At 37.2% G+C, this 25,724-nt stretch overlaps 2 protein-coding genes across 4 annotated transcripts in view; one reads left to right on the top strand and one right to left on the bottom strand.

Annotated features, from left to right (window-relative positions):
* gipr (gastric inhibitory polypeptide receptor) overlaps positions 1-13,392 on the top strand; it is a 33,078-nt gene extending 19,686 nt beyond the window's left edge. For all 3 annotated transcript variants that reach the window (XM_065280968.2, XM_065280967.2, XM_065280966.2), the window contains exons 2-14: positions 3,187-3,344; positions 3,454-3,550; positions 4,079-4,186; positions 5,638-5,759; positions 6,310-6,416; positions 7,037-7,190; positions 8,932-9,091; positions 9,203-9,263; positions 9,369-9,438; positions 9,851-9,939; positions 11,665-11,803; positions 11,966-12,007; positions 12,175-13,392. In XM_065280968.2, coding sequence (XP_065137040.1) covers positions 3,288-3,344; positions 3,454-3,550; positions 4,079-4,186; positions 5,638-5,759; positions 6,310-6,416; positions 7,037-7,190; positions 8,932-9,091; positions 9,203-9,263; positions 9,369-9,438; positions 9,851-9,939; positions 11,665-11,803; positions 11,966-12,007; positions 12,175-12,528 — 1,560 coding nt within the window. In that variant the 5' untranslated portion in view covers positions 3,187-3,287 and the 3' untranslated portion in view covers positions 12,529-13,392. The remainder of the gene's footprint in view (positions 1-3,186; positions 3,345-3,453; positions 3,551-4,078; positions 4,187-5,637; positions 5,760-6,309; positions 6,417-7,036; positions 7,191-8,931; positions 9,092-9,202; positions 9,264-9,368; positions 9,439-9,850; positions 9,940-11,664; positions 11,804-11,965; positions 12,008-12,174) is intronic.
* A 12-nt stretch (positions 13,393-13,404) lies between these two features.
* LOC135770980 (cytochrome P450 2M1-like) lies at positions 13,405-25,448 on the bottom strand. Its single transcript, XM_065280969.2, has 9 exons — positions 25,225-25,448; positions 23,894-24,056; positions 23,535-23,684; positions 22,593-22,753; positions 21,878-22,057; positions 20,689-20,830; positions 17,155-17,342; positions 16,129-16,270; positions 13,405-15,923 (listed from the first exon to the last, which is right to left on the bottom strand). Exons 1-9 carry the CDS (start codon positions 25,414-25,416, stop codon positions 15,739-15,741), a joined length of 1,503 nt encoding a protein of 500 aa, XP_065137041.1. The 5' UTR covers positions 25,417-25,448; the 3' UTR covers positions 13,405-15,738.
* Between the last annotated feature and the right edge of the window lie 276 nt (positions 25,449-25,724).

Raw genomic sequence — 25,724 nt, 5'->3', positions numbered from 1 at the left:
TTGGTGTATAAGTGTGCATTAATACATGTTTATGATATGCAAAAGGTACATACTCCAAAATAAACGATGACGCAAGCTATTGATTCAAACGTAAATCTCTTTTCTTGGACTACAACAAACACACGTTTTAAACACAGCTCATTTTTCCATTCACTCCACCCCCTCCCTTCTGGTTTCTTCTAAAGTAACGCCCCCAAAACACATGAACGCACGGCGCTGACCGTCTCTGCTGGGAGCGTGGTTGCATGTAGTAACATCATGTCACAATCACATGTAATAATGAACCTAACTTTATCACTATGAATATAAACAAATAGGATGGCTTTTAGTACTCACTATTAAGCCAGTGTTTTGCATGGAAGAGTTTCCGTGATGAAAGCATTGTTGACTCTGAGGACTACACTCCCGAGACAATACCGCTACCGCATCGTCGACTCGAGGAAAAGCCACGCGATATTTACTCTCGTTTGATTGCTTCGTTTATTCTGTTTGCCTTGTTTGCCTTCGCTGACTGCATATGCAGGTACTGTGAGTTCTGAATGCACTTTCTCTGCCATACTTTTGCTCTTCCTAGATTGCCTCGTGCACGTTCAAATCAATCGGGTGTGCGCATGTGTGGGCAGATCCCATAGCAACAGGGGTGTGCTATGGTCGCGCGAGAGAGTGATAGTCGCGCAAGCCAATCATTTGTTTCGTTCCGAATGGAAAAATATGCTGTGTTTAAAATAGTCGTGAGAGGTCTAAAGACACTCGAGTTTTATACTCTGTTTTTCAGAGTACTTACATTTTAATTATGTATTGGTATATAAAGACAGTTTAAACAAATTTGTAAAAAAGTTTTTTTGATAATTCCTGCCATTAAGTTAACTTCTGTTAGCTTTCCATTGTGACCGAGTCTTTCAAACATGGTAAGGAGCGTCACATTTCCGGCTGATGTCAGAGGTATTTGGGATAATCACAACGTACAGATTAGCTGGACAATCAGGGACACAACCCATTTTTTAATTGTTGAGTACAAAATCAATGCGTTTGAGGAATGCGGTATATCTGGGGCTACAAAAATGTACGGTATGTGTATTTTAAAGTCCCGTTCTAAGCTTCCTAATATTGTTGAGGAGCACCAAACAACAGATTTAAATGCATGCAAGGTCAAAAAACACTGTTATTTTCTCTAAATATAAATAATGAGAAATATTACCCCAAGAGATCCCCAAATGATTCGTGTTAAGCCGTTCAACGACTCAGTCTGCCTAAACCAAATCTTTCGGTAGCCTACTCTGCTCTGATTGGTCAACTGACACAGTCTCCACACAGTCCAACAATAGTGCAACATGCATTGACCTAGTGCTAACATAACTTACTGATATTAAGAGTTGGAAAACTGACATTCATACAAATCATTTTTTAATAGTCCAAGTTATAAAAACGACATTTTTACAATCATTCAAGCAGGTGTGTAAGCTAACCCGAAAAGCAGAGAAGCCCCGACGAAAGCCTTGTTGGCTGAAACGCGTAGGCATGTTTTTATTTTACTAGATTAGCCATGGATTAATAAAGGCTTTTTAATCTTCATCCTCCTGAGTGCCTCAGACTCTATTTTAAGATGTAAGCTAACCCGGCCATAGCAAAACCATAAACAGTAGTATAAAGCATAAACATGCGTTAGCCGCTTGCTTACGTAACATGTTGACAAGATATTAAGTGTTTAAAAACCGACATCAATACACATCATTCATCATTAGCCCAAGTTTTAAAAACGACATCAGACACTAACATTTTTATACTTGTGTAAGCAAGTATGTAAGCAAAACGGGCCATAGCAAAATTGTAAACGGTATTGCAACATGCGTTAGCCGCTTGCTAACGTGACTCACTAACAAGATATTAAGAGTTTAGAAACCGACATAAATACGCATCATTCATCATTAGTCCAATTTATAAAAACAACGACAGACACTAAAATTTTTACACTCATTTAAGCAAGTATGCAAGCTAACCGGGCCATAGCAAAACTGTAAACAGTAACTGCATTGGTAGCGCGACTTACTGATAAGACATTACAGAAAACTAGACATTCAGAACACACAGTGGAAAATAAACACATAACGTAATAATCATACTTACAGATCGTGGTTAGGAGGCGCATATTGTATTGTTCTAAATAAAGTGGGTGCATCCTGCCTTAAAAAAAAAGTAATTTTAAACACTGATTCTTCACATCTTTATCCGTTTGTTGTGAAAACAACACAAAGTTGCCTTTACAGCTGAAAACTGTCTTCTCGACATGATGTTTACACACTAACTAGCTGAAGTGTCGGTGGGCAGAGGCGTACACTAATTAAGTATTTTAACTTTCTACATAAAAGTAAATTTTTAAAGGAACAGTATGTAAGAAATGTATATCAATTTATCATAAAATGGCCCTGATATATCACTAGACATTAAGAAATCATTTTCATTTCAAATACTTATATCACTGACAACAGTGGTCTGGCCAGTATATTGTCATGTAAAAAGTGGAGTTGCAGCCCTCAACTGATGTTTATGTTGTGATTTTGTGTATTGGCCACCAGTTGTGTGATTGCAGTACCAGTTTTAGCCACAATCCTACATACTGTTCCTTTAAGTATTCGTATTTTATCAGTGTTTATCGGTAGTTTTATCAGCATACATTCTAAAGCATATAATTATAATTTTTACTCCACTACATTTCATAATTTCAAGTTTTTGGTTTATATTTAATCTTTAAGTACATTAAACATGTAGTATTTTTTTACTTTTACTTAAAGGGCCTGCTGCACATGCGTCAAAACCGTTTATGATAAAAGAGATGCTCACGTTCACAAAATACACTCAAGACACTCCCTTAACAGTAAACTATGATTACGCATGAGATTATGCGAGTATCTGGCAAACTCGAGCGTCTCTTTTATCATAAACCCTTTAGACGCGTCTGCAGCAGCCACTTATTTTGACAAGACACGTGATACACACAGGATCACTCGACGCGCAGAACACATATTTTGAAATACGACACACACATTACGGGCTACAAACATGATGTGAAGAACCTGAAAAAAGAAGTCACCGGCCGCCACTGCTGTAAAGACTGGCAGTTGACAGCAAGTTGCTTAGTTACTTATAGTTAGTAAAATCGAAATAAAGTTTCTATGTTTGGTCCTGAAGGTGCAGAAGGTTGCATGCTGATCTGGAAGGATGTGTTACTTTGGGTCTGGTTAAATAAGCTTTAAGATGCCTGACCCCCTGCCCCAGTACCTGTCTCAGTGATGAAGAGCACCCCTACCATCTTCCTCCTCACTCTATCTGTCCTGTGCAGAGCTGAGGTATCGATCAATATACATTTTTAGTCAAGTTTATTGAATTTGCAGTGCAACTATTGTATATAACGCGAGTAAGGCTATAATTGTACATATGTTCTGTATATTCTTTCAGAGCGTGAGTGGTAAGACGGTGAAGGACACGGTTCAAGAATGGAGCAGGTACCGAAACGAGTGTCTAAGGACCATAAGCGCACAACCCACCCCATCAGGTAGGCATCAAATTATTGCATCTATATGTAAATTTACAGAGATAATATTCCAGATTTCGATAATGCACTTAAGCCACCATACACGGCCCCATCCCTAACGCATTTGTGAGCATCCATTCAGATTGTAGCTGTATTTGAAAGTTGAGAGAGATGGGACATTTCCTGCAAGTGGGTGTGGTTTCAGTGCCTACAGTGGAGAGCAGAGAGTCCTGCTTCTTTTTACAAGATTTTGATAACTTTATTTTATTTACTTGCCGTTTTTTCCATTATTCAAATTTGGTTACACTTTTTTCTGTGGTGTGACAAACTCAGTACACATTTAATATCTGCCGTTACATGGAATTTAATGTTTTTACAATATATAAATCAAATGTTTACATACTTTAAGAAATTTAGTTTGGCAAAGTAACACTTTTATAAAGATATTAACATGTATACATTTTCGTTATATAAGCACAGGTCTACAGAGTTTTCAAACCACTTTCATAATCAATTTCATATTCACATATATTCTTTTTTCTCCATTAGGCTTGTTTTGCAAATCCATGTTTGATATGTACGCTTGTTGGACCAATGGAATTCCCAACACAACTGTTAAAGTACCCTGCCCCTGGTATCTACCCTGGTATGATCAAGGTATAGATGTCATCCAATGGCTTAGAACAAACAATACGTCCATGTGAAATCAAATTTGTGGTGTACTGTGTTCATAAAATCATAAAATCGCCATAGACATTGTACATTCTGTGATAATATAACCTTGATATCTTAAATATTGACTGAGTAAGGTGATGCTCCTAAATTGTAGCCGGGATTTCACAGACAGGTTCACACACTGTACGTATGCTACTGTATTGTCATCTGATTGTACATCTAGTGTAATATTATTTAAATTGTTGGTAACACTTTACTTGAAGGGGTGTTCATAACAATATAACCTTAAGCACATTTATGACAACTGTCATTAAGTGTCATTTGTTCAATTATGTCATTTTTAATGCAAAGATGACATTGTTTGAAATCACTTTCACTGAAAAAAAAGATTCATTCAATTTACTCAGTTTTTTTAAGGTAAGTGGTCCCACTTGATGTTCTGTTAATTTCTTTTTTTTTTTTAAATGTAGCTTAAATAAATTGATTGGGACCACTTACCTTAAAAAATTGAGTAAATTGAATGCATCTTTTTTTCAGTGTTGTTACGACAGCTTGACATTAACCAATACATCATAACTTGTCATAAATCTGTCATAAACATCAACATGACATAGCAGAATAATTATCAAACTTTAGAAACTAATTAGCTTTACCATTACATTAAACTGTCATTTAAATGTCATTAAGTGTTAATACTATGTCAAATAATTTTAAATACTTTAACAAAATGCAACAGACAGGTCAAAAGATTATACTTAACTTTATGTACGTGCACAATAAAAAACTAACAGAGCTGGTTTTTCCTCACACAGAGGATTCAGAAATTTTCTGACCCAGAAGAAAAAACTAACAAGTTAATTAATTTAATGTCTTTGATTTTTCAGCGATATGGACCCAATGATGCATGGCTTAACCCATTATTGTACTGTTTTCATTTAATTTGAGGTGAATCTCTCCCCAAAGGCAATAAAATATAATTTTATCAATTCTAATTTTTATTATTATTATTACTATTGGATGGTTGATTTTATTTGTTAAACACATCGAGGCAACTTTGCGAACTGAAGAATATTAATGACGCTGTTATAAAACTATATGACAGAGTATTAACACTTAATGACATTTTAATGACACATTCAATTTGTCTCACTGGTAAAAAAAAGTGGTCATTTATGTTGTCTTGGTAATATCAAGTTATGATGTATTGGTCATTGTCAAGTTGTAATGACAAAGACATCTCAAACAATGTCATCTTAATAAATCAGTTTAAGATCTCCAGAAGGTTCTCTGTACCGGATGGATTTTATTAGTCAAAAATCTTTAAAGCGACAGCTATCAGCTGGTTAGATGTAACTGTGTTCACTCGAGTAAAAAATTGTACAGTTAAATAACGTCTAATGTGTTGCTATTCTGCCCTGGAAAATTCTCTGTAGTGCGTAATGGATTTGTGCTGAGAGAGTGTGGTCCAGATGGCCAGTGGCTCACTGTCAACAGCAGTCGCACCTGGCGAGATCACTCACAATGCAAGGCAGACATCAAAGAGCAGACAGAACAGGTACAACAGACTAATATTCTTATACACCATCAGCTTTTAATGAGCATCATAGTTTCCACAATTTTAGGAACAAACTGGCTTTTTCAGTATTAGTGTAACGTCTTTTGCATTATGCACGTCTTAAAGTCTTTTAAGTCATTAGATTAGAATTAAAAATTTAGTTTAGGTTTAAGAGAGCCTTCAGTTATTCTTGCTATTATGCTTATATAAGCATAATGATGTCTTAATACTGCATAAAAATCTTTAGCATTACTAAAACAACAAATCTAACGGTAGCATGGTTGGCTAAGCCTTGGGAAAAACAAACACTTCAATTATTTATGTAAATACTTGCTTGTACCCTAAGATGCTTTTATCTAAAGCAACCACCACATGCATTAATGTCAGACCTATAACAGCATTATGGTCTGTTTAAAGCACAGCTGCACTTGCAAACTGATACCTTGTGATGTTTGCCATGCCTTCAAAAGTATTACAGTACTTCATAACTCTACAGCACAGAGCTGGCTTGTGTTAATAGTGTCATTCTGTTACCCGTGTGTCTTCACAGGAGAATCAGATGCTGATCTTGGCCTATTTCAGGGTGATATACACAATTGGCTACTCACTGTCTTTGGCCAGCCTGTCTTTAGCTTTAGTCATACTTCTTATATTTAGGTAAGTAACAGGTCACTTCTTTCAGTTGAGACGAAAACATCATAACTGCCCAAAGCCATGGTTGACTAGTCACAAATTACAAAAACAGAAAATGTTGTTGATGTCAGAAGAAATATAGCATTATGGAGGTGCCAAATGACTATTGCATGTGAAGAAAACACCAGTGTATCGTATAGTTATCAACGCTCTGTTGTAAATACTCGATTTAACATGAGGATAATGCATTCTTTGCTTTTATGTGAAAAGTATATCACATCACATCTGTCTGTATTTTGATGATGTGATATTCATACAGGAATTAAAGGAACAATTCACCGAAAATCAAAACTTCATCGCTATTTATGCATTTGAACCCCCAATTTCCTTTGCTGTTCTCCAAATGCAGATATAAAAAAATGTTTAATGGTGTTACCCAGTTACAATACACTCATAGTTACCAGAAAGAGTCAAATATATAAATCCACTCAAATTGTGTCATATATTTATAATTTTCCTGAAGACATTTACTCCTTTACTTTCTTGTTATGTTTTTTGTGTAACGTTTTGTGTTTCAGCATCCACAGCTGTTTTCAATGTAGACTTTTCGACTCTCCTGTATGTGTTTGTGTGTAATATCATAGGAAGCTTCACTGCACACGTAACTACATCCACACCAACCTGTTTGCCTCATTTATCCTGCGAGCTCTGTCCATCCTCACGAGAGATGCCCTTCTCATGAAAGACGTTCCTGAGTTCAGAGACAACAAAGATGTTTCCATTGTGCTAAGTGATCAGGTATGCGTACATGTCGTGATAAACCAGCACACACACACACACATTCGTAGCTTTACCTCTGTTCTGTATTTGGTGAGCTGTCTGTAGTTCAATGGTTTCAAGATGATGGACAATTAAGAGAGTAATGTTGGTTATCAATATACTGAGATACGATACAAAATTCTGTGTTCTTCTTAATTACTTTTATAAGGAATAAATGATGACAGACCATTGAATTATTCGGAAAAAAAGGTGGTAATGCATCATCACACAGCGGGTGTGCATTATTTTCAAATAATTCAAAGGACCGAAGTCAATTATTCCACTTATACCACTTTTATCACAGACATTGGTCTGGTGGTTATACTTAGACATTTGAGAGGTCAGGTGTGTGTTTATTGAAAAATAATGCATACCCATTTGACATTTCTCAACCAGAATAAAGCATTCAAAAGCGCTGTGTTAAAATGTATTATGACCTGCAAACTTTCCAAAGCTATAATATACACTCACCTAAAGGATCATTAGGAACAACTTTTCATTTTCTTATTAATGCAATTATCTAATCAACCAAATCACATGGCAGTTGCTTCAATGCATTTAGGGGTGTGGTCCTGGTCAAGACAATCTCCTGAACTCCAAACTGAATGTCAGAATGGGAAAGGTGAAAGAAAAAGAAAGGTGATTTAAGCAATTTTAATGGTGGCATGGTTGTTGATGCCAGACAGGCCGGTCTGAGTATTTCACAATCTGCTCAGTTACTGGGATTTTCATGCACAACAATTTCTAGGGTTTACAAAGAATGGTGTGAAAAGGGAAAAACATCCAGTATGCGGCAGTCCTGTGGGCAAAAATGCCTTGTTGATGCTAGAGGTCAGAGGGGAATGGGCCGACTGATTCAAGCTGATAGAAGAGCAACTTTGACTACAATAACCACTCGCTACAAGCGAGGTATGCAGCAAAGCATCTGTGAAGCCACAACACGCACAACCTTGAGGCGGATTGGCTACAACAGCAGAAGACCCCACCGGGTACCACTCATCTCCACTACAAATAGCTCACCAAAATTGGACAGTTGAAGACTGGAAAAATGTTGCCTGGTCTGATGAATCTTGATTTCTGTTGAGACATTCAGATGGTAGAGTCAGAATTTGGCTCAAACAGAATGAGAACATGGATCCATCATGCCTTGTTTCCAATGTGTAGGCTGCTGGTGGTGGTGTAATGGTGTGGGTGATCATTGCACACTTTAAGCCCCTTAGAGCTAATTGGGCATTGTTTAAATGCCACGGCCTACCTGAGCATTGTTTCTGACCATGTCCATTGCTTTATGACCACCATGTACCCATCCTCTGAAGGCTACTTCTAGCAGGATAATGCACTATGTCACAAAGCTCGAATCATTTCAAATCGGTTTCTTGAACAAGACAATGAGTTCACTGTACTAAAATGGCCCCCACAGTCACCAGATCTCAACCCAATAGAGCATCTATGGAATGTGGTAGAACGGGAGCTTCGTGCCCTGGATGTGCATCCTACAAATCTCCATCAACTGCAAGATGCTATCGTATCAATATCGGCCAACATTTCTAAAGAATGCTTTCAGCACCTTGTTGAATCAGAGCCACATAGAATTAAGGCAGTTCTGAAGGCGAAAGACGGTTAAACACAGTATTAGTATGGTGTTCCTAATAATCCTTTAGGTGAGTGTAAAGCTACAAAATATGGTTTCATAGAGTAAACCCACATTAAACTTCTGCAGGTGATGTCAAGTTGCCGTGTGGCCCAGGTCCTGATGCAGTACTGTGTTGGGGCCAATTACTATTGGCTGCTGGTTGAAGGTCTGTATCTTCACAATCTTCTGGTGCTGATGGTCTTCTCAGAAAATAGTTACTTCTGCGTATACGTCTTCATCGGCTGGGGTGTGTACACACACTCACACAAAAGATAGATCATCTTTTCAGTGCAAATGTAGATCAAACTTTAAACATACAGTAGAGAATTTGATGCAGATGTTTTATGTTTTCTGACAGGAACACCTGTGCTGTTTGTTGTACCTTGGATTGTTGTGCGTTACCTGTATGAGAACACAAGGTACAATTGCACCTGTTGTCTTGAGGCAACACAACATTCTTTCACTTGGATAAAGTTTAAACACTTTGGTTAAGATGGTTAAACAAGTGTGCATAAATTCTCAAGGTGCTGGGAAATCAATGAGAACAGGGCATATTGGTGGATCATTCGAACACCAATACTCTTGGCAATTTTTGTGAGTTGTCTTTTGTATTTTCTCTTCAGATTTCATTTATAGTTAATGCATGTAGATTTATTTTTATATGTTTAAAAATTGTTACCAAGCAGAAGTTTAGCACTGTCATATTTGTACTGACTTCTCTTGCATTTCCTGTTTGGTTTCACATTACAGTTTCTGCTTGCAATATAAATAACCAGTTAAATATATTCTCCCTCATGAATTATACATGAATGATTCATTATTCCAGAGCATTCTTGATGATGGTAGAGGAAGTCTTTTATAGCATCCTGAAAGTCTTATGGTTTAAACAAGGGTTTTATGGAGATCAGTCACATTGAACTTGGACTGCGTTGAATTTATGTTAAGGAATTGTTAATGAATACACTGACATTTATTGAACTTTCTGTATGTAATATATTTTTTGCAGGTGAACTTTTTCATATTTTTAAGGATTATTCAGATCCTCATTTCCAAATTAAAAGCACATCAGATGAGATATACAGATTATAAATTTAGGTAAGAATTCGCACCATTATTTACTTTTTTATTTACATTTACTTATATATATTTAAAAATGTAACCTTTTTAACATGCTATAATAAATTATCTAAAGTGTTGGACCTGAAATGTCACAGGTACATTCTGAGGACACCTGAGACTAATATTAAATCTTGAGAAAATGGCATATTAGGTGACTTTTAAAGGTGGGGTGCATGATCTCTGAAAGCCAATGCTGATATTTGAAATCACCTAAACAAACACGCCCTTACCCCAATAGATTTTGGACCTTCTTTTGATAGAACCGCCCCACACATACGCAACCCAGGTAACGATGTCGGTTATTAGACACGCCCTTTACCGCTAATTGGCTACATGTGTATTTTGGTACTCGAACCGACTCCCTTTTCTAAAAAGTTTTCCAAAAATCATGCACCCCGCCTTTAACAAATATATTTTTAACATTACTTGTTCTTTTATAAGGTGCAGCTTATTGCATTGTTTTTATTTTTTATTATGTTCTAGCTTGTCAGAATCAATCCTTAAAGGAATATTCCATTTTCTTAAAAGAAAAATCCAGATAATTTACTCACCACCATGTCATCCAAAATGTGGATGTCTTTCTTTGTTCAGTCCAGAAGAAATTATGTTTTTTGAGGAAAACATTGCAGGATTTTTTACATTATTAGAGCCCAACATTTAATACTTAACTCAACACTTACTGTAACAGTTTTTTTCAAAGGAGTTTCAAAGGTCTATAAACGATCTCAAATGAGGCATAAGGGTCTTATCTAGCAATACGATTGTAATTTTTGACAAGAAAAAAAAAATTACTTTTAAACCACAACTTTTCGTGTAGGTCCGGTCCAGGCGCGACCTAATGTAAATGCGTAGTGACGTAGAGAGGTCACGTGTAACATATATAAAACGCACATTTGCGGACCATTGTAAACAATTAACTGACACAAAGACATTAATTAGTATCAGTTGACATACAACAACGTAGAAACGGTGCTCTTTCAAGATGCTTGTAAACACTGGGGCGGAGTTTCGCGTTTGTCCTCTGTGACCTCTTGACGTCATGACGTATTGCGTGGGGTCAGCTGGTGCATAACGACCGGATCTACATGACGAGAAGTTGTGGTTTAAAAGTGCATATTTGTTATTTTTCTTGTCAAAAATGACAATCGTATTGCTAGATAAGACCCTTATGCCTCGTTTGGGATCATTTATAGACCTTTGAAACTCCGTTGAAAAAAAAACGTTAAGTGTTGAGTTAAGTATTAAATGTTGGGCTCTATTAAAGTCCACTAAAATAAAAAAAATCCTGCAATGTTTTCCTCAAAAAACATAATTTCTTCTGGACTGAACAAAGAAAGACATCAACATTTTGGATGACATGGTGGTGAGTAAATTATCTGGATTTTTCTTTTAAGAAAATGGACTAATCCTTTAAGCATTTCCTCACCCCCTCTACCAATTTATTTAGTTTTAATTCTTTCCTTAACCACAACTTTACAATCCTTTGATGTTTCAGCAGATTTAAAAGTTTATCACACAGCAATGAGAACATTAATGATGTTTGCCTTTGTACTCTAAAGCCAGTTTAACTTAATATATAATCTGGGTTCAGAAAAACTGCTTATAAATCTGTTATTAAAAATATTTGAGTTGACATAGAAGCGAGATGGATATGACTGTGTTTTGGAAGATCTGTGTCTTTAAATTTTCTTGGGTCCTCAGGTTAGCAAAGTCCACGCTGACCCTCATTCCCCTGTTAGGGATTCATGAGGTGGTGTTTGCCCTGATGACAGCCGATGAAACGGAGGGTGTACTTCGCAATGTTAATCTCTTCTTTGAACTTTTCTTCAACTCCTTTCAGGTACAGAAACTCTTTCAGGGTTCATGAGAAACAGACCGTGTCATTACCTAATATTTATAAAGTATATCTATAAAGCCATGGGCTTTTAAATGTAGCATGTTTGTGTTACTGTAGGTACATGCTCCTAAAAATAATTCTATTTGATATATCTGTTACCCACAGGGTTTTCTGGTGGCCATATTATACTGTTTTGTCAATAAAGAGGTAAGAGAAATTGCAACTATGTTCCTGCAATTGATAAAGCATTGTGTTGACAGTGCAAAGGTCATGGGTTTGTAATGTATAATTGACCTCAATTGTTAGCATCACATTCTACCGAATTCTTCATTTGCACTGTGTCCTAATACGTTATGTCCTGTCTTTGATTCCAGGTGCAGTCGGAAATCAAAAAGAAGTGGCAGCGATGGAAACTGGGAATAAGCAGTTTAGATGATCAACGTAACACAGGTAGCAACACGCAGCAGGGAGGTACCGGGTCCCGGTGCCACCACGACCCACCATGTTCTCCAGAGTGCCCGCTGGACAGTGGCAGCCAACTATCATCTGATCCAACCCCCACAGCCAGCCAACCGAGCACTCAGCATCATTACCATCCTGGATCAAAGAAAGACAAAGCCTACAGCTACTCATCTGCCAGAAAGCAGGATCCGAACGGGTTTGATGTGCCAGCTTTGCCCCAGTGTGAAGCTGAGGGTGAAGTGGGATATTCAGAGAGCTACTGCTGACAGCTGTGGATAAGTTCACATATTATTGATGGGACCATTGATTGGCCAGACGGATATTATGGTGTCTTGGAAGATGAGCCCTCTAACCCAAATGGAATGTTTTTTTTGGGATGGATACAGTGTATAGATACCCAATGGGAATTACTCCAGAAATATGTGCACTTTAATAATTTATGAGTGTGGCGAATACCCAGAAACGGGCTTCTATATGCGTGGCAACCCAGCTATTTCTCTGCTTTACTTCTATACCTCGTTTTGGACACCAGATAAAGTCTGTTATGTGCCAACATTGGGGATCAACTCAAAAATGTGTACATATAGTTAATGAGATGTTTTCATTGAACAAGTATCTGTTGAAAGTAAACATACCAATATATACAGGTAAGCCACACATACATCACCTGGCCTGCAAGGTCATCAAATAATAACCAGAGGTCTCAAGCATTCGATTTAATACATAAAGCATACATAATTGCACGGACCAACAACAGGACAAACCATAGATTAACAGTACAACATCATCAAACATGTTTATAGTTAAAGGAAAACACCACCGTTTTCAATATTTTACTATGTTCTTACCTCAACTTAGATGAATTAATACCTCCCTATTTTTTTCAATGCGTGCACTTTATATTTATACAGCACGTTGTGAATGTGTTAGCATTTAGCTTAGCCCCATTCATTCCTATGGCTTCAAACCAAAGTTTTATTTTGTGCCACCATACTTACTAATGTAACTATGTAACAGTCTTTAAATAGGGAAAACATGGAAGTGTTTGGTGGCTTCTATAAATTCATCCCTGTTTGGATCCTAAGGAATGAATGGGGCTAGCCTAAATGCTAACACATTCACAATGTGCTGTACAAAGATTAAGTGCATGCATTGAAAAAAGATAGGCATGTATTCACTCATCTAAGTTGATGTAAGAACATAGTAAACTATTAAAAAACTGTGGTGTTATCCTTTAAGCACATCCTCATTGTGAAGTGCCTCTGTGGGTATTAGATGTCTTGGTGGGGGTGTTGTTGTATCATTTTTATGTAACCTAGGGAGCAACAAGGTCTGCCTGCTTAAGATATTCACTTAAACAACAGAAAATCTAATTCCTTTATGGCTCTGCATTCCAGTCAATAGTCTAATCCCCTTTCATGTAATGCCATGACAGATACCAAGCTGTGATCTGTGTTTCTACAAAAGTATTTGGGTTTGCTAAACGGATTAGCAGGTAATTTACTTAACAGGCAACAGTAACTTGGAAACCGTTTCTTTCCTAAATTTTCCGTCCTCACGAGAGAACAAACGTCATCGGAACAACAGATACTAAATATGGTAGTCTGGAAAAATGTTTAAATTATTGTGTTTTTCTAAAATCTATTTTTATACCTCTTAGTCTCCTCTTTATTTGTTAAAATCACATCATGGGATTATTTCTGTTGTTCTACATTCTTCTTGAATAAATAAACAAGGGAGTGAAAATAGTCTTTGCACACAGGTAATTTTGTCCCTGGCAAATAAAAAGAACATGTTATGTCATATGTTAAAAGCTTCCAAGATGTTGGAGGTGATTGTTTCATTCCATTAATGGACATCTAAAGCCACCTAGTGGATATAAACAGAACTGCGCAGAACTTCATTTTCTGAATCACATCTCTCACATTGCATTTTAAAAGCATTGGTGGTCATGTGTAAATTTGTGATGGTAAATATATTGGCAAATATCACTGTCGTGATGTCATTTTAATACGTAAACAAACATTATTATTGATGGGACACACGTTACTCTTCTTGTTTTGTAATCTTTGGTAAGGAATCAGTGTGAAGGTTACTGTGCTGTCTTAGATATTGAGATATATTATCAATGTAAAACAGTAGCTCATGATTATCCCAAAGCATTCCACACATGCTTTAGCACACCTGTTGCCACATTCACATCTAAAGAAACATAATTAGTGTAGGAAGGCTACCAAAAAAGTTCACCCGTGACTGTTAACTGGCTGGACCGTATGTTTTGCTGTAATTGACAGAAAACATTTGTGCAATAAGTCAGTTTTGGGCATATTTATTTATTTCATTAAAGGCATCAAACAGAGTGTGTTGGTTGTTTTTTTCCTTATTGATTTTTATATCTGTTGTGTGTGCCAAAAGATTTACTAATATGCAGACGTACAGAATTGCTTGTAAAAGACTATAAAAAAGACTGTAAAAATCTCCTTTGTCATAAAAAATAGTTAAACAAAGTTGTTATATATTTTATGAAAATAATAAATGTATGTGTTCAATAAATGTGTTTAAAACAAAACAACAAAGTACATTATAAAATGCATTTAAAGGGGACATTTCACAAGTCTTTTTAAAGATGTAAAATAAGTCTTTAGTGTCCTGAGAGTACATATGTCAAGTTCTTGCTTAAAATACTATAAATAATGTATTATAACATGTATTAAATTTTTTTTATTTATAAATGCAAATGAGCTGATCAAATGCAAACACTGGCCATGATGGTGGTTTACTGAAAATGAAACTCAATTGTGGGCAATAATTTTGTAATATATAAAATATCATCTAAAGAATCAGCTATGTCTGGCTCTCTCCCAAGGTTTTTTCCCCTCCTAGGACTTTTCACCCACATGGTTTTTCCTCCTAAGGGGTTTTTCTACCCCTGGGTATTCTGCTGACATTGGCTTAACTAAGCACCCTCTTACATACGTTACATTTTTACTATGCTCGCTAGTATGGTTAATCTTATGATTTTTCTGTGTTTTTTCCTGCATCTATTTATGTAAAGCTGCTTTGAAACAATTAAACAATTGTGAAAAGTGCTATATAAATAAAATTGAATTGAAAAAACTGAACTCTTTCTGCAGTAAATGGCGGTGCCATGGTTGGACAGTGCAGATTAGTGGGCAGTATTATTACAAAAAGATCCCCTTTTAACATCACAAGGGAAGCTAAATTTCAATGAACAATTTTTTCATATGCTTGCAGAGAATGGTTTACCAAGTTACTGGGTTGTTCTTTTCATATTTTCTAGGTTGATAGAAGCACTGGCAGCCCAATTATAGCACTTAAACATATTTTATGATATGTCCCCTTTAAATTACAACATAATTCTTATAGTAACATTTGTGTTATTACATAATTTAATTGAGTTTATGATAACTACAGTCATTTTGGTGATAAATCATGGATGTGGACTTTTGCACCCTCTATGTCCTAGGAATGGCATAGCACTCGTATATGAGGGGCAGTCGGCCAAAACTGCAGTTGGTGGGGGTTGTGTCAAGCTCTTCTGGTGGCACTGTGGCTTTGAAGGTGAAGCGTTGTAGCAGAGTGGTGAAGATGAGAAAAAATTCCATCCGGGCCAGAGCCTCACCCAGACACGCTCGCTTACCTGTCAGTAAAAATACTCTTCAAATCAGAAATTGTATTTACATTTTCAGAAAAACATTGGTTCTGCAATGTTATTTGTCAACTGAATTATTATATTATTATATATAACACATGCATGCACCTAAATGTTTATCTGAATAGCAATTATTGTTTTTTATAACCTTTTTTCTTTTTGTAGCACTGAGCACAAACAATAACAAGCTCACCCATGCCAAATACAACAAATGCGTCGTTCTTCTTAAATCTTTTGTTTTCATCCAGGAAGTTCTCTGGATCAAAGCAGTTTGGGTTCTTCCACAGTTTTGGGTCAGAAAGCACAGAGGATAACAGTGGATAAACCTGAGTTCCCTAAAGATAGATAGATAGAAAGATACATATGGCGCTTTTCCATAGCATAGTACCCCACGGTTTAGTTTAGTTTGGGTCGGGTCAGCTCACCTCACTTTGGCGTGGTTAGCTTTTCCATCGAGTTTAGTATCACTTCGGAGTGGGAGGGATTATAGGCGTGTCGTTATATTTACGCTGCCTACTGCTGTGACATCATACACGTGAGAGCGTTGTTGTATATTCCCATACATTCATTTATCTCTCAGTCTGCCACAAAATTAAAATTGGCCACCACAAATAGATGTTTGCACATCGTGTTTATAACTACCTCTGTCTCACGTGACAGTTTCTGTTCAAACACCCGACCTGTGGCGTCAGTCGACGGCGCTCCGCTGAGCCTCATTTAAGTTGCATTTAAGGATAATGCGGACGTGCACGTCGCGAATGTGCCGCCACAAACTGCAAGTCTGGAACAAACTGTTATGGTGTCCCGGATTTTCAACCTGTGGATGTTTTTCATCGCTAAAAGGGTGTTTGGAAACTTATAGCAGAACACAGATAACAACATGTTTGCTTGAGACAGCGCAAGCTAGCAGTAAGCTAAAGCTAATATTTACATTATAGCGATGACGTGACGATTCTCTCAGACCAATCAGTGATCTACAGTGTTTTCGCGTCACGTTTGGTATCAGCTCGGGTCACTTGGAACCCCAACCGAGGTGGTACGAAAAAAAGTATTGGGTACTACGTACTGCACCCAATGGAAAAGCTCCCAAAAGTAAGCTGACCCGACCCAAACTAAACTAAACCGTGGGGTACTATGCAATGGAAAAGCGCCAATAGATAGATAAATAGATAGATAGATGTTCACTGGCAAATTTTCAGTAGTAGTGTCAACCTTATACCTTAGGAATGACATAGCCATTATATTCAGTGTCACACATCATCTTGTGAGGGACAGCGATGGGTGCAAGATCCATGCTGCGGTGCACCTCGTGGAGAACAGCATCTGTATACGGCAGGCTCTGCCTATCTTCTATGGAAGGCCAACGTTCCTGTCCTATAACCCCATCAATTTCCTTTTGAACACGCTCTGTACAGAACAAATGACAGATGAAATGTAGCTACCAACAACCTATATATCAGCTTGCACATTTACAGTAGGTTTTGGTTAATTTATTGGAAACCATAATAGAAGCCTATTATGTGGTAGCCTATTTTTTTTAAAGTTTAAAAGTTATTTTGAGATCTAGTTTCTTCGTATTATCATATTGTTTTTAAAAAAATATATTTTTCTGCCATGTAGTTCTCTTTCGATACAGTTCAGTTCGCATTGTGTCAGTAGCTGATGCTATGGGGGAAAGCCCTCTTTACTCTGCAATTGAAACTTACTGGTTAACTTAAAGAGCCCCTCTGCCCCTCAAAGATTTCCACTCTGAGTCCGTCACCTGCCTGGGTCCTTCCCACATTAGGGTGCATTTGAGTCGCACACCTGCCTTAACATTCCCAATGAGACGCACTCCCACACTCCAAGTTTTCGCAAGGTGCATGCACATTGGCCTGAATACAGCAAAGTGCCCTTTGTCTCTTCCGAATTCATCAACCCTGGCTCTCCTGAACACTGCACAGCATCTTCTGGATCTCCTGAACTCTACCCAGTTCCCGCTGGCTGTCCTGAGACAGGAGAGTAAGAGAGGCAGACAGTCACTGTTGCCGTAGAGGTATAACCCCTTTAAAAAAAATTGGGGGGAAGCTCGGGGGGTGTTTAGGGAAGAGTACGACCTTGGGGTAGAGTGGGGGCTTGGGGTAGAGTTCAGGGTAGAGTGGGGGCCTGGGGTAGAGTTTAGGGTAGAGCACTGGACTGAGTTTAGGAGAGCCAACAGGCACTGGACTGAGTTTAGATGAGCCAACGGGCACTGGACTGAGTTCAGGAGAGCCAGCAGGTGCTAGGCAGAGTTCAGGAGAGCCAGTGGGTGCTGGGATAAGTTTAGAAGGCGGCAGTGGTTGAGTGGTTCATGTTGGTTTTGAAGTGTGAGCGTGGCTCTCATTGGGAATGTTTAGGGAAGTGTGCGACTCAGATGCAACCCAAGGCCAGCACCATCACAGCCAAAACACCTACCTCTAGCTCCAGCTATGGGCAAGCCCAGGGGTGTGTGTTCAGGAACGCATAGGACCTTGGGGTAGAGTTCAGGATAGAGTGGGGGCTTGGGGTAAAGTTCAGGGTAGGGTAGGAGCTCTTGGCTTAGTTCATGAGGGCGTAGAGGCGTTGGGCAGAGTTCAGGAGTGTGCCTTCGCTGGAGTAAGGAGAACAAGCGCACAACTTGCCATGACCTGTAGATCGAGCGTGTGCCTCTTGGGGATGAAAAGAATGAGCGCACACATTGCAAGGACTTGAAGAGCGAGTGTCCGCCTCTAGGGAGCCAGGATAACAAGCGCACACCTTGCAGGGACTTGCAGATGGAGAATGAGCATGGCACTCATAACGTTCAGATGAGGTGGAGGACACAGGGACAGTCTTAGAGTGAGCTAAAGCACTTGACTGGTTTCGGGGTGGGACTAGATAATTACTAATTAAATTGTCGGCAATATCAACTTCGAAATTAGAGCCAGTAGATTGGATGACAGAGATTAGAAAATCCATTAGAGGTAAAAGAACAAGCTGACTTGTAGCAATGCGGGGCCAATGATCATCTAGTCCCAACCGAAAGCATGCCTATAGCTTGGTTTCGTCCCAGCTGATCATGTGTATGAGGTCCACAAACTCCTCAGTGTAGTCCTCCAGAGGCCGTCCATTCTGCCTTAGATAAAATTGGAAGTGGTCTGCTGGAATTTCCATTTTTAGGTCCGGTATTCTGTCAGGGTGCGTGCTGGAAGGAGACGAAGTAGAGACGAGGAGAATCCAATACGATAAACTTTATTAACAATGACTAGGAATAACACCACACTACATGACAATAAACAATACCGGACAAAGGAAAGGGGAAAACAGGAAAACTTATATAATGGAGCTGATGAGAATAATGGCTGGCAGGTGTCAATAATTACAGGACAAAAAGCAGGTGCCAGAGATTGAGGGAGTCCATGGGGAGATGACGGGGAAAAAAGGGAAAACAGGCAGGCAGACAAAATGGGATCATGACAGGTGCGTTGAACACCCGGTTCTGATGATTCAAGAGTTGCAACTATGGAAGCTGAGAAGGCCATTCCAAGCTTCTAAGGTTACTTAGACCCATTTTGCGAGTTGTCTTTTTTAATACCTCATGGTTTAAATCATATTACTGCCGATTGGGCTGGCATTTTTGACACACCCACCAAAGAAGAGAAAACATATGTCAAATCTGTTGCACACCGGTGCACACCGTTTCCAGGATCAACATGATCTCACAAAGTTCCGTGGGCTAGTTAGGGATTTTTTGCTAATTTTTCCGTGGCATTCTCACGGATCTCTGCATTTTTCCGTGGCATTCTAACGGATTGGTAACTCAACTAGTTTTTCCTATTTTCAAACCATTGTCGCTTCGGTTTAGGGTTAGATTTGGTGTTTGCGTTAGTATGTCACTTTAAGTATTGGTTTACACTATTTATTCTGATGTATTCTTTTATATTTTCTAAACTTTTAACAATTGTCGCCTGGCGTTGGGGTTAGAGTTTGGTTTGGATGTCATCTTATGTATATCGAACCCTAAACCAAAGCGACAATGGTAAGAAAATAGACCAAAGAAAGTATGCGTAACCAATCCGTGAGAATGCTACGGAAAAGAAAGTCTGTGTCAGGGCCAAGGAAAATGCGGAGATCCGTGACTATGCCACAGAATTTTGTGAGATCAGGTTGCCAGGAAACATGTCGTTCAACCTGGAAACCAAAGAAAACATTGCGCACCGTTTTGAGTTTGAACGTGCCCCAGCTGTACGGTACTTTCAGAGTATCTTGATTGAGGTGTCATCTAATCACTAGTACCTATTCCATACGCACAATATACCTATATTTTCAGGTTTGTGAATTTGTTGTTGTGTTTTTTATTTTTTTTCTGATTTGTTATTTTGTTTTCTGATTTGTTCTTTTTTTCTGACTTATTTTGTCACTTGATTTGACGTTGTGTTTTTTGACTTGGCATTTTGTTTTTAGATTTGCCTTTGTTTTGAATTGGTTGTATTGATTTTAGATTAATTGTTTTGTTGTGCAATTCTCTGCCACTGTACACTTTTTAGTGTTTTATTCAAACAACATTTTACTAATAGTTGGAGCCTAGATTATTGTGAACTTTTTTTCCTATACATTAAGGCTTTGAAAGTTACTGAATTGTTAAAAATGAATTTTTGTTTGAATTGCATCAAATTGTTTTTTATCTGCCCAAATCTGAAATAATTTTATGAAACCAAAAAGCTGTTCATCATAAAATATGTCAATTTGCTGTTTACTCACAGATTCAAGCCCCTACCTTGAATATCTGGGTGCTTCATCATAAGAAGCAGAGACTGTCTGATGGTGGATGATGTGGTTTCTGTGCCACCATTGAACATGTTCCATATCAGTGACACAATATTTTCAAGATTATATTCTGTGTCAGGATTGTTTTTCTCCTGCAAAAGAGAGCAGCATAAAATACTGTAGGTCTGTAAAGAGATCAATCTCAGTCAAGCATGATAAGAAAATGCATTAATTTGTGGAATGCGGAAAAAACTCTAAAAAATGTTGGGTTGTTTTAACTCGTACGGTGGCCGTTTCATGCCAAGGTTAACATGGCTTCCAGTAGCTACAAAGCAAAAGCAATGAAAAAAGCTTTTCGCTTCCTTGGCGACATGTTTTAATGTCCACAAAAATAGGTCTTCAACAGGCTTTCAAATCTGCCTCAAATCAAAGCATTAGATTGCGGGATCATCACGGTTTGCAGCTGTTGTTGAATTTAAAGGATTTAGTCTACACATGTCGCATATGCAGGCTGCATACATCATCAAGCCTGGTTTATTTAAATTAACTAAGCATTACATTCGCAAGTCATAAGCATATTACATCAATTTACAATTAACTAAGAATAATTGTCAGCTTTGTAATTGTTAATATTCTGAAATAAGACTGTCTTGATGACGTATACCGCCTACACATGCAACCTCGGGAGGCTTCAGCTAGCGGCCATCATGAGTGTAGTCTAAAGCGCCAAAGGCGGAGCAGGAATTTCAGGAATGTCCTTCGTCGGCGAATGTATTTCAAAGATGGAGGCACAACATGGATTCAGGCAGTCGAGCGACTCGACCGTATGTATTTTAAATAGCAGATTCTACACTTACAAGAATACTTTGATTAGTGGGTAAAAGTAATTACACATGCTTGAGCACATACTTTTGAAAGAACACATCGGTTTTTCTAAGAATTAACTAAAAAAAGTACACAGTGGAACTTTAACAGTGTTCAAGTAATTCATTTGTGAGGAGACTGGTTATCTAAGGTGTTATGAAACAGAACTTCTTCAAACATTGATGAAACAACCAGGATTCCTTTACCTGTTAAAGTTACTTTACAATGTATAATAGAGAACAGTAATGGTGAAACGTCAGTTCTAAAGTTAATATACACATTGTTAAGGAATGGGGGAAAACATGGACTATGGATACTGTAACACAATTATTTACCTCTTCCATTTTTAACACAAATGCCTCAATGAAGTCCTTTGGGCATGAGGGATCCTCCATATTATTCATTCGGGCCTTGGTCTCAGAAATACAGTATTCTCTGGCCTTTTTCAAGTTTCTGAATATCTCATGGTGTTTACCTGGCAAAAGACTGACTAACCTAGGAAAAATATTATAGATCTGCAAAGAAAAAGCTATGTTAGATTGTTAAGAATATATTATATAATATGAATAAATAAATTAGTAACGCTACAACAAGATTGTATTTGTTAATATTAGTATAGTATTACAGTAAACCTGAACTAACAATGAATAATATTTTTCAGAATTTATTAAACTTTGTTAATACTAATATAATTGTTCATGTTTGTTCATTAACTAATGCTAATAGTAAAAGTGTAGTAAATGTTACATTTAATATGAATTAAGATTAAGAAATGCTGTAAAAGTATTGTTCATTATCAGTTAATGTTAGCTACAATAACGCATTAATTATTGCTAACAAATACAACCTTATTTTAAAGTCTTACCTTGGATTTTACTTACAGTAGAGTCGATTTACAATGACTGAATAGTCTTTGTAAGCGAACTTTAAATCTATTTTATCTATGCTAGATTTTGTGTGGACCAATTAACTAAATTAAATACATTTTTAGTTCAATAATGTTTTTTTTAAGAATAAATAACCTTTAGGGAAAATAATTTGTTAACATACCTGTCCAAGGGGGCTATTAAGCATTTTGAAGTAGTTATTTACTGTCCCAAGTAAAAACTTAAATTGTGGATCTTCAAATTCAAACCTATGACCAAAGACAATGCTGCAGACCACATTGGCCACAGCGTTAGACACCATGTCTGCAGGGCTGAATGCAAGACCTTTAAGAGATATCCAGAGAAAAAAGCTCAGAGATCGAGTCAAATTAGTGCATTGTAAAAATGTACTGTATGTTATATAATATGAGATTAAAGGGATAGTTCACTTTAAAATGAAAATTCTGTCATCATTTACTCATCCTCATGTTGTTCTAAACCTGTATGAATTTCTTTTTTCTGATGAACACAAAAGAAGATATTTTGAGAAATGATGGTAAGCACACAGTTGACAGTACCCATTAAATTCCATCATATTTTTTTATTCCTACCATGGAAGTCTATGGTCACTTACTGCTGTGTGTATACCATCATTTCTCAAAATATCTTCTTTTGTGTTCATCAGAAAAAAGAAATTCATACAGGTTTAAAACAACATGAGGATGAGTAAATGATGACAGAATTTTCATTTTAAAGTGAACTATCCCTTTAAGTGCTGACAGGTGGCTTAATTGCTTGGTTAAAATGTTTACATTTAATGTTCAAAGTTTCATTTGTTTCTTCAATCATCAGTGTACAGTTGAGACAGTAGATAGTTAAAGAAAACTAAATTTCTCTGCTAAATTAAAACATTCATTCAGTAAAACATTCACTGATGGTTGACATTAGGTGACACTTTAAAGAAGCACGCATAATTCAGGACAGGTTCTTCTGTACAAAGTGTCCATTGGTACATTTATTAAATGTTTTGGTTTTTGCAACTTTTAAACAAACTACATCACAACCATATGAGTAACATAACAACCTTGACACACAGATCAGAAGAGAACAGATCAGTTAATTTTACCTTCATATTTGTTCAGCATTTTTACAAGATTCTTAGCCTCATCTTGGACTTTTTCCTCAATGCTCCTGCGGCCCATCCCAAAGTTCTTAAGGGTCATGAGTGAGAACCTGCGCATCTCCCTCCACCTGTGTCCACTGGTGGACAAAACACCTGTGCAAAGAGACAATGTTCAATGTATTTTCAATGTACTACATTTTCAGCATATTTTCTATGTCGAATGAACTACACATTTCTGTTCTATAGGTAAAGTTTAGGATTTTCATACTTATAAATCACAGTATCTTCTCATTCTAGCAAGGAAAAATTCTGCTTGATTAAAAAAGTGTACATCTTTTAACATTATAAGGCAGCAAACCCACCATATCCAAGTGTGGCCTTCATGATCATGGGATAGGTGGACCTGCCACTAAATTCGTCACCGAGACCTATCAACGTATCCTTCAGGGCTTGATATCCAGAAATGATCACCACAGGAGTGGTCGACAACCAGATGGTAACCACCGAGCCATACTTTTTACTGAGCTGAAGACAGAAGAGAGGTTTTGACTTCATACACAAACTATGCATTTACATTACATGTACAGTGCACATTTAAATTTCTTAAATTAGGATTACATTTTAAAACAAAACCCCATATTTAGTTGACATCTCATTCTGTTTTAATGGACTCTGTATATTGTAGTATAGCTTTAAGTTATTATTTTGTCTACAATTTAGAGATGGGAATAAGTAAAAGCACAATTTATCTTTGAATAACATCAGCATAATAAGCGTACTCATGTATCATCTCTGGGGTGCACAAATCCCAGACACTCACCTAACTACGTGTAATATTATTTAAACAAAAATACAACATACACCCAAAACAGGACAAATGTAGTTCAAACAGCAGTGATAAACATATAATTTTTTTGAAAGTTATACATTAATCCAAGGTTCTCGCAGTTTGCAAGTGAGCAAAGCTTCCCACGTGTACAGCAGTCACGTACACAGGTGAAAGGGTGAGAAGACACAACAAACTCTGCACACAGTCTCTTCAACCGATTGACCTAAATTATATAATATACCTAAATTTTATTAAATGCTGATTTAAAGGGCTAGTTCACTTTAAAATGAAAATTCTGTCATCATTTACTCATCCTCATGTTGTTAAAAACCTGTATGAATTTCTTTTTTCTGATGAACACAAAAGAAGATATTTTGAGAAATGATGGTAAACACACAGCTGTAAGTGACCATTGACTTCCATAGTAGGTAAAAAAATATTTTGGAAGTATTGTGATAAATGATGGCAAGCACACAGTTGACGGTACCCATTCAATTCCATCATATTTTTTATTCTTACTATGGAAGTCTATGGTCACTTACTGCTGTGTGTTTACCATCATTTCTCAAAATATCTTCTTTTGTGTTCATCAGAAAAAAGAAATTCATACAGGTTTAGAACAACAAGAGGATGAGTAAATGATGACAGAATTTTCATTTTAAAGTGAACTATCCCTTTAAACATGCCAGGACGGTAAAAATGTCACATATTTGTGTCACAAATAAAACTTTTATCATCTTTATTGATCCTTTGAATTTTAACAATTGGTATCTTAAAATTAAATCCAATTTTTGTCATGTTAATGTATTAAGGTTTGTGTGCACATCCTTGCTATTCATATTTATGCAAACATTGAATACTAACCTCAAGATAATATCTGTATGCTTGCTTCCCATCAAACTGAAATATATTCCCAACCAGTGGTAACGGACGCGGTCCTGGAGGCAGGCGTTGAAAATGACTCTGCTTTCCTCGACTCTTCCATAACAATAACAGAACCATCACAACCATTACAATAGATAATACATTTGTCTTTAATGCCAAAAATATATCCATGTCGAAATATTCTATGAATGATGGTGAATGCACAGCTGCTTAGTGTGGTGTTTGTTGCACTTGTTGCAGTTTTAACTGAAATACCTGTATACGCAAGCCATAAGCCATGCCCACCTGTAAATCAAGACAAAAGTTCCGCGCATTGGCTTTCCCGCAGGACAGGGTGGGACAGAGGAGGAGCCTTCCTTAATGGTTTTACAGGTTAATTGCTTTTATAGTATAAAGTGTATACTGTTATAAAATCTGGTGAATCAGCAATCAGGTACATAAAATGCCTATAATCCCTGCTGAAAAAACAAAACAATAAA

Source organism: Paramisgurnus dabryanus, chromosome 8, assembly GCF_030506205.2.
Source record: "Paramisgurnus dabryanus chromosome 8, PD_genome_1.1, whole genome shotgun sequence".
Taxonomy (NCBI): Eukaryota; Metazoa; Chordata; class Actinopteri; order Cypriniformes; family Cobitidae; genus Paramisgurnus; species Paramisgurnus dabryanus.
Note: the sequence above shows the minus strand (reverse complement) of the source record. Positions and strands in the feature narration are given on the sequence as shown.